General features: G+C 57.7%; 1 protein-coding gene across 1 annotated transcript; it reads right to left on the reverse strand.

Annotated features, from left to right (window-relative positions):
* Positions 1–1,329: 1,329 nt before the first annotated feature.
* On the reverse strand, positions 1,330–6,082 carry LOC148183898 (maestro heat-like repeat-containing protein family member 7). The gene is made up of 13 exons (XM_088058980.1): positions 6,026–6,082; positions 5,756–5,908; positions 5,253–5,401; positions 4,857–4,995; positions 4,463–4,650; positions 4,243–4,380; positions 3,841–3,955; positions 3,531–3,668; positions 3,122–3,298; positions 2,834–2,989; positions 2,581–2,682; positions 2,152–2,254; positions 1,330–1,499 (listed from the first exon to the last, which is right to left on the reverse strand). The coding sequence occupies exons 1-13, from the start codon at positions 6,080–6,082 to the stop codon at positions 1,330–1,332; spliced, it is 1,785 nt and encodes a 594-aa protein (XP_087915106.1).
* Between the last annotated feature and the right edge of the window lie 3,280 nt (positions 6,083–9,362).

A 9,362-nucleotide genomic window follows, 5' to 3' on the forward strand; every position in this document is an offset into this window, starting at 1 on the left:
TCGGTATCAGGCGTTAATCACCGGGTCGTTAGAGCGCTTATCTTGCTTGGGTGGACCCAGCTCTTCTCAGTGTTCTCTTAATTGCTGGGTCATTCTCTTGCAAATTCCTGCTTTTCCAGCAGCTGCTTTTGCAATCTTAAGTTGCTTGTGTTTTTTATTTTACATAAAACATGCTTTTATATTCAATTTTATATGTGTACAATAAAACACGAATTATACCAACATATATTACACAACCATATGCTCCACTGCCCAAACCCTGTCCCTGTTCTCTTACCCACACTCAAACATGCATCCATTTTGCACTCACACCTGCTCAAAACACCATGGGTTTTTGTACTCTGCGCATCCCATCCTCATTGCCAAGAACATCATGGGTGCTGGAAGATGCCCGTGCACAAAATTGCAAAGCAACTCTTATTTTATTAGTTGCTGTTGCAAATAAAACCTACCAACCCCTGGATTGGTGAAAAGCCACTGAGCAGCGGCAGGAGATGGAGCATGGTGCTCCAATGGGAGGGGCAGGCAGGCCATGCACCTTCAGGGCATGCCCTGCATCAAAAAGGCGTGCATTTTGTCCTTCTTGCCTCTCCACTGCAGAACCAAGCCTCCTATCTTCTCCCCTGGAGTGGAATTTTCCCAGTTACCATGTCATCTCCCCCTTGGCCTGTACATGAGGTAAGGTCACCATGCCAATAACAGCCTCATTGTTACTGTTCCTCTTTCACAGGTTAACTTCCCATCAATTGATCCATCCATTGTTCCTCTTCAGGGTCAAATTCCCAGCAGTTAACCCATAAGGTTTCCTTCAAAGTCTGTTCTTCGCCATCCTGTTGATGTGCACAACAGAGGACCAAATACGGCAGGGCCTTAGACACAACTTTGGTCCCTGACACACACAGGCTCCTTGTCCCACTACTGGCCTTCAGTAACACCTTGAACTCCACAATGCTGTGGAACCGGGCCTTCAGCACAGGGACCTTTCCAGCCTGATCTGCGCTCCTTCCTCTGCGTCTCTGCACAAAACACGGTGCAGGAGAGAACGGCAGGAGGGGCCTGTGTGTCACAGAGCTCTGGATTTGTGACCCTTCAACTCCAGACAGATGCAGGTTAAGTGAAAAAGGCAAACTGTTTATTAATGCAAGGTGAAGCAAAGGGATGAACTGGAAAGGGAAAGAAGGGGATGGGCATGGACTGAGGGCTGGAGGTAAGGAGCTGTCAAAAGGGAGGAAGAATAGAGGGGAAAAAGGGGATGGGCACAGTCTGAAAGCTGGAGGGAGCTATCTACAGGCTGGGAGAGGGCTGAAGCCCCGTGAGAATCCCACAGGCTCAGCTGTGCCAGTTGCCAGCTGTGCCTGGATCTCCAGTAGCACTGGGAGGTGGTGTCCTCTTCAGTGTCTCCTGCTGCTGTTCTTGGGACACTCGTTCACTGGCAAACTGAGCTTGGATATTCAGGTTGCTGTGGGATGGAGAGGTGTCTTTCCTCGGGGCTTCAGTGGCTGGAAGAGGGAGAACGAGAGGCACAGTCAGGGCATGCATCTGCAGGGATCCTAGGAGACATTCCTGCCAAGGACATTCCACCTGGCTCTTGCAATGGCCACAAGAGAGGACCAGACAACAGGATCAGCCAGAAGGTGCTGGCCACAACTCCCACCCATGTCCCTGAAATCTCTCTGCTCTCTGCCCACACCATCCTCACCCAGACAGGGAACGAAGCACTCTGCAGCTGGGACAGGGATTGCAGCTTCCTGCCCAGGCATTGCAAGTGCCCCCTGCCAGCCCCCAGAGCCAGCCCGCTGCTCTCACTCACCCTCACTGAGGGTCTGCAGCTCTTCCTTGTGCGCCCTTGTGCATGAACATCCCGACCGTCCCTGGGAACACAGAGCCTGTCAGGGCCCCGGCGGCACAGCTCCCTGCCAGCGGCGCTGCCAGCCCTGGGGCCACACGCCCTCCCGCCCCGGCAGGGCTCAGCCCCAGCCCTTGCCGCGTCCTGACTCAGCCCAAGGGCACGGCTGCCAGAGGTCGGCAGCAGCCCCGAGGGCAGCCGGGGCTCCAGGGCGCCGGGCCCGGGTGCCACTGCCGGGACAGCAGCTGCCGGGGCTGGGGCCGAGCTGCGATGGGGCGGGGAGGGAGCCCGGGCTCGTGGCTCACCGATGAAGCTGACGGCCGCCGCTCGCAGGGACTCCTGTGGGCTGTCCAGGTACGGCAGTGCCCGGCGCAGGTGCTCGGCTGCTCGGCTCTCGTCCTGTGCCAGCTGGAGAGAGCGGCAGGAGGGAAGGGTTGGCGCGGGCTCTGCCCCTCGGCCGGGCGCTGCCTGCGGCCAGCCCCGGCCTCCCGTGCCCGCCCAGCCCTGAGGCACCAGGTAGCAGCCCCACTGGGCTGCGTCTCCATCGGCAGCCGTCTCAGGGCCACAGGAGCCTGAACAGGAACCTGTGTGTCCCAGGGAAGGGAGCAGTGTGTGGGGTGCAGGTTGGCTCCCCTGGGTGCAGCACTGGGCCACAGCTGCCAGCCCCACACACTGAGCCCTGGGGACAGGGAGCTTCTCCAGGCTGATGCTGGGGTTTCCAGGACGTCCTTTACCACACATTCAGCGATCTTCGACAGATCCTCTGTTGGCATCACCCACAGGAGCTCTGTGTTCTTCGAGAAGGTGGCAGCACAGTGCAAGGTTTCCCGAGAGGCCTGGAGAGATGCAGAGATGCCATTGCTGCCCAGGGCACAGGAGTTGCATCCCTGTGCCAAGGCCAGGAGGAGGCCGCAGCCTGGGAGGCAGCAGGGCAGGAAGCAGCCGAGCCCACTCCCAGAGATCCACCAGCATCACACAAAACCTCACATCTGCCATGCGCTGGTTCTCATTGTGGCAGTGCAAAATGAGCAGGAGCAGGCTCTGCTTCACAATTCCCTCCATTGCCTTTTTTCCCTCTTCCACTACCAGGTTCATCGTGTTGCGGAAGAGGTGAATGGAGAGCACCTGCACGTGGCTTTTATCCTGGAGGAAAGAAGAAGGAAAAGATCTCAGCGCCAACTTCTCCAGCCCACCTGGGCAAAGGCCTGAAAATCCACAGGCCCAAAGTTTGTGTGGGCAGTAGCCAGTACCCGTGGCCGGGGCACAGAGCCTTACATGGTCAAAGAGGAGCACAAGTGGCTCAGCAAGCTTGGGGGCAGCAGTCCTTGATAAACGAAGACTTTTTCTCTTGAGTATATTCATGAACACAGACAGAGACATGCTGACCACTTCTCCGTCTGCGTCACTCAGCAGCTGCAGGAAGCTTCGACACAGGCTGCGTATAGGTCTGGCCTGTTTGGAACACAAGGCTGTGCTGGGAAGCCCTGAACGGCTGCAGCGCCAAGACCACCCTGGCACTGCAACCCCACCCTGCTGCTGCCGGGCCCAGAGGTCAAAGGCCTGTCCCAAAGCACTCAGGCAGGTGAGGCAGGAGAGCTGGGAGCAGCTGCCTCAGCTCCTGAAGCCCAGCCAGCCCAAGGGGCTGCTTTGCCCATCACAGCTTCAGCTGCTGCCCCGTTCTCACCATCGAGGGTTCCTTGCTGAGCACCACGAGGCCTCTGAGCGCCAGGCGACGCCTCTGCCTGCACTCGCTCTGCAGCTGCCTTGACGCGATCTCAAGGACACAGTTCCCACAGTCACTCAAGTTCAGGCAATCAAGGACCTGAAAGGCACAGGGCAGTGACAGGGGAGCCGGCTGGCAGGAGCCTGGAACTGCGCAGGGCTGGGCCCAGGCAGCAGCACAGGGCGCGGGCACCGTCCCAGGCAGCTGTGGCTATGCAAGGGGACAGGGCTGGCAGGCAGCTCAGCGAGGTAGTGCTGGCCATGGGGCTCACCTCCACAAGGAATGCCAGGGAGGACATATCCCAACGTGCCTCCTCCCTGATGAGCCTCCCGACAAATTGGTGTGCCACATGGTAACACAAGGGCGTCAAGTCACGGCGCATCACCCTGGAAGGGGGGAAATGGCACCAAGACACTGAGGTGGGGGGTGGGGGGAGGCCAAACCTCTCCCAGGGATGACTCACGGAGATCTGGCCTTTCCCCAGCATCCCTGGGGGGACCATGGGTGCTTTGGGGCCATGGGGCTCCTTCTGGGCACCCTCCTCTCAGACTTCTCCAGTCTGCTCAGCCATCCCTCAATGGCAAAGCCCTCTGGCCATGACCACAGGGACTGTGGTAGGGCAACCTGGGCACAGGGCACACATTTCAGAGGCAGTGGCGAGAAGGGGTCTCACCTGGCCAACAGACCCACGGCATTGTGCTGGGTGTCAGCATGGAGCAGCGTTTCCCAGCCACACTTGCGCTCCATGGCCATCAACTCGTTGTCATAGTGCAGAAAGCAGAGCAGAGCCTTCATGGCCTGCACTGCAAACCTGTGTGCAGAGCAAAGCCCAGGTCACACTGGGTGCACTGGTGTCAGCCACAAGGGCATGGGAAGGACAGGAGGACTGGCACCTGTTGGGGTTGCTGGGAAGGCGGTGTTCCTCCTGGCGTGCTCTCCAGAAGTTATCAACCTCTGCTGGCATCAGCTGTGTGGTGGTGAAAATGTGCAACAGTAGAGCCGCAAAGAGAGAGTCGGAATAATGCATCATGGCCTCATGGCTCTGAGGCACTTGCATAATCACCCAGAGCACCAGAGTTGCCTGCAAAGGAAGCACACCAAGACAGCGCTCAGTGCCGAGGCGCCGATGGGGCAGGGCCCGAGGGGAGATGCAGGGGGAACAGCGGGCCCGGTGCCCCCTGAGCCTGCCCCTAGCCCAGGTTTCAGCCCAGCTTGAGGCAAGGAGAGGATGAAGAGCTGCTGGAGAAGCAACCTAGGGGACAGGCAAGGCCAGTTCCAGAAACTCACAGCCAGAGCAAAAACGTCCTTGTTGTCCTCATTAGAGGTGCAAAGTGGCCAGTTCTCCATCACATGGAGCAGAGTTGGCAGCACCTTCTCCATTGCTGGTCCTGATGAGGCTATGGCTTGCCACATCATGGCAGCAGCTCTGTGGGATCAGAGCTCTGTGTCAGGGGTGTCTCAGTTACAGAGCCATGCCCTGTGTAGCTGTGGAGTCCCAGGTGACAGAGCCCCAGTGCCCTGAGGGGCAGGGAGGGAGCATTGGCAGCAGCCTCCGGAAACAGAGGGGCCCGAGGCTCCTGGACCTCTCTGCCTGTTGGGCAGAGCCCATTGGACAGGCTGTGCAGGGCGATGGGCCCTAAAGGCCGGTGAGCCCTGAGCTCTCAAGGCACGTGGGCCCCATACCTGTCACACGATGGGGCACAGCGCAGAAGGTTCAGCACCACATCGTCCGGGTGTTCTTCAGCCAGCCTCACGATGTTAGTGGCCAGCCTGGCATCCACCGTAATGGAGCACATTAGACGCTGGTGGATGCTCCGTACAATAGCTGGCACCTAGAGTAGGAATAGGGAAGAGTTGGAGCGCTGTCCAAGGCAGCAACTTCCCCAGCTTTTCCCAAGAAGTGCTTCCCTTCCTGCCACACTGTGCTGGCCTCAAAAGCTGAGGGGGCCCTGTGGATGTGGCTTGAGGGGGCACATGATCATGGGAGACCTCCAGTTCTGGCCCCTGGCTGGCTGCCTGCTGGTCAGAAGGAACACCCCCCTTTCAAAAACATTCATATCAGGCGCATGACTCATGGTGGGAGGGGGCATAGTGTCAGTATTTGTGGTGCCCTGAGTCTCTCTGGTGTTTGGAATGGCCATGTCCTCAATCAGTGCCACATCAGAGTTTGCCCTGTCATCACTCACCACAGCGTCAGAGTCTTCTGAGGGCGCAGCTGAATCTGGGCTGACATCAGGCTCTGCCTGGAGCTCGGACAGCCCGGAGTCAGGCTCAGCTGTGCCCTCAGTTCCTATGGGGCTGATCTTTCTATGCCGAATTGGCAGGAACTGGCAGAACCTCTGTGTGGAATGAACAAAGGACAGGGAAGAGAGGCATGTTCCAAGGAGTGCTCCATGTGCAGAGCTGGGCTGAGCAGTGCCAGCAGGCCCAGCCCAGGTGGGGATGGCTGCAGGTACCTTCAGCATTTTGCGGAAGCGGCCACGGGCAGGCTCCTGCTCTTGTCTCTCATCCATGGCTGCATCTGGAAAAGAGCATCCAGAGCTGAGGGGCTGCAGGAGAGGCCGGAGAACAAAGCCCAGCCCTGCACTCCCGAGGCAGGGACAGCCCTGGGGTGGCTCAGGGGATGGAGCACGGTCACTGGCGGGGGTCAGCCCCAGCCCCTCTTCTGTCCTGTCCTTGGGCATGTGGGGATGGGATGGGATGGGATGGGATGGGATGGGATGGGATGGGATGGTGCAGGGCCCAGCTGGCTGTAGCTTCAGCCCTGCGGCCCAGCTCTGCCACTCACCATCCTGCCCTTGCTGGAACTGCTCCGGCTCTTCAGGGTGTTCTGCTGGGGCAGATCCAGGGTCTGTGCTTCTGTTCTGTCGGAACACTCTGAATACCCTTAAGAATCTGCCCGCCATGACAAAATGGGGCCTTGGGAGCACCTTCTAAAGAGACGTTATCAGAAAGCTCCGGCTCACCAAGACCCACAGTCTGCTCACAACGTGAGCTGTAGGAATTACGCCTCAGAAAAGCTCCGGGTCAGGCACTAATGAGTGGGCTGTGTGGGGGCTCCTCACAGCACCGCTCTGGCGCGTCCTGTCCCGTCGCATGCACCAGGCACTCTGGTGTGGTCTTGTCACCGCCAGCTCTTGTCCATTCCACCGTTCCATTCCACGGTTACCAGGCTGCACCGTTTCATTAACGGCCCTTGCACGCCCTGCCACCTTCCTAGTTCCGCCCCCATCCCCCCAAAGTGGCCCAGGTTGGAAGGAATCCCTTGCTCAAAGTGTCTAAGACAGCCTGACAGGATCTTTAGGAACACCTCAAACCATCAGCAAACGCTGCCCTGCTCTGCAGGCTCAGGGCAGCAGAAGGAGCCCCCAGGGCTGCCGACGCAGCTGCAGCAGGAAGGGCACGGGGCCTTGCACAGAATCTGTACAGGGGCCTGGCAGCACTGAAATCAGCAAGTGTGGCAGAGTCCCCACCGAGGCAGACCTGCCACCCCAGCCGAGCCCTGGCAGTGCTGGTGCCCTTCTCCTGCCCCAGAGACCTGTGTCCCTGGGGGGCTTCTGTGCCAGAGGGCCAAAGCCAAAGCCCACGTGCATTGGGGGCTGGATTCCTTCCTGCAGGGGCTGTTGGCAGGAGCTCCTGGAGCTATTGCTGGCCACTCCTGCTATCTGTCAGATGATGTTGCTCCTTCCTGGAATGATGTTTTTCATGGAAGGGGTTTGCAGTAGCACAAAACCACCATCAGCTGCTGAGTTTCCTAGGATGGTTAGATTGTACAGAGGCACTGTCCTGTTTCAGTGGGATCTTCCGTGTCTTTTTCTGGGACAAACATTAGTCCAGTCTCTGATGTTCAAGGCTCCAGTTGCTGCGTGTCTGTCTGTGTTACAGCTGATGCAAGGCAAACATTTCCTCCAGACACAGAGTCCTGCTGGAACAGTCACAGAGCTACATCTATTTTTACATTATGTTTGTAATTTTAATTTTTTTTAAGTTTTCCAGAGCCTGCTGACTGTTTTCATGGTTTTCTCTCTACCCCTAGTGCACATTCTCCAGAAATTGTGCTTTCCCATCCTTTTGCATTTATTAAAGTTACCTGCAATGACCAGTCAATCAAAGCCCTGGGAAAACTTTAAACTTCAGGGTGAACCCAGACAAAATATTTATCTCCCACAACTGAAGCCATGAATTGCCAAGTACTGTCCCCAGTACACCTGTAGGTGTGCTGATGCCATTTCAAAGGGGTTGCCAATGAAAACAAATTTTAATATTTTTGTAGTTTCCACATTAGAATTAAAATCCTTGACTAGAACAATCACATGTTAAAATTTCTAGGACTCTTACATACCAAAGCTGTCATTTTCACCCTGCATTTTAGAGTCTTTTAGAGCATTTAGAGTTTTAGTTCTAGACACTACAGGAAAAGTCCTTGGTGTTCGGCTATATTTTTATATCAGCATATACTCCTGATGATTATTTCAGGCAGGAGCAGCAAACTCAAGAATGAGCCAAACAGGCTATTCCTGTGTTCTCATGTCCTGAGTCTCTCTCTCTCTGTGTCACGATGGCGCCAAGGCCGCTGCCTTGGGACACCTGAGTGTGGAAGGCGAGCCCGCCCTCAAGCACGGCCATCCAAGTCAGTCATGGGCACAGGCTGCAGCTGAAGCTGCCAAGCATTGCTGTGAGGCTGGCAAGTCAAGAGAAAGCCATTGTGGCCAATTCTGCTGAGGCCTTTTGCCAAACCAAAGGCAGCTGTGCCCACAGCCTCTCCCTGTCTGGCAGCCGGCTGCTGCGGACGCCTCAGTGCGCAGGTGCCGACGTTCGGGCTGCTGCTGTTCCTGTGCACACTCTGCTGCTGTTTCTGTGGGCTCCAGAGCCGCTTGGGCAGCAGCGACTGGGCAGCCCTGCTGGAGGAGACATTGCCTCCCTCCCCATGGTGGCAGCAGCTCAGCGGGCCCCGAGCTCTGTGTCAGGGGGGCCTCGGTCACAGCAGCGTGGCCTGGGCAGCCGCGAGGGCCCGGCCTGGCCAGCCCTGCCTCTGCCCTCTGCCCCTTATCTCAGGCACACAGTGGCCGTGGCCTGGCAGTACCCCCCTGCCCTCCATGTCCCCAGCCAGCCCAGCCTGAGCACCTCGGGCTGTCCCCACCCTCCTGGAGGGGTGCTGTCCCAGCCTGGAGGGCTTCTGCTGCAGGCCTGGCAGACATTTTGGGGAAGAGCCAGATCAGCCGGGTGTCAGGAACCAGGCGGCTGCCCATGGGCTGCTTATGGCCTCTGACACCCAGTTCCTCAGGTCTTCCCACCACCCCGGCCCCTCAGGGGCCTCCTGTCCCCTTGGAGTCTCCTGCCACCCACTCCCTCACACATCCCCCTTGTGCCTTCCCACTGCCTTGTCCCGTCAGGGCCTCCATAGCCCCTCATCCCTTCATGGCCTCCCAGCACCCTGTTCCCTCAGGGTCTCCCCCAGCGTGGCCCGGCAGCAGCGCCGCAGCCCCACAGGAGCTCCAGAGGAGCTGGATCAAGAGGCACCTGAGAGCCCTCAGCAACCCAGCCAGCACCACACGGGCACGAGGACACAGATGGCACTTCCTGGCTGGGACAGGGGTTGTGCCTTCAGCAGAACCACCAAAGGCCAAGGGGCTTCTGGCCATTTTCCCTGCACCACTGCACACCCCGGCAGGTTGCTGAGCACAAGGACCCTTTTCCCTCTCTTCCCCGATATCCTGCGGACCTTGGGCAGCAAAAGAAAGCACCTGGGAGTCTGTGTATTTAGAACCTATCCTATATTTACATACTAAACAA

Source organism: Pseudopodoces humilis, chromosome 8 (genome assembly GCF_049639895.1).
Source record: "Pseudopodoces humilis isolate 2021_Gansu_Grassland_sample_001 chromosome 8, ASM4963989v1, whole genome shotgun sequence".
Lineage (NCBI taxonomy): Eukaryota > Metazoa > Chordata > Aves > Passeriformes > Paridae > Pseudopodoces > Pseudopodoces humilis.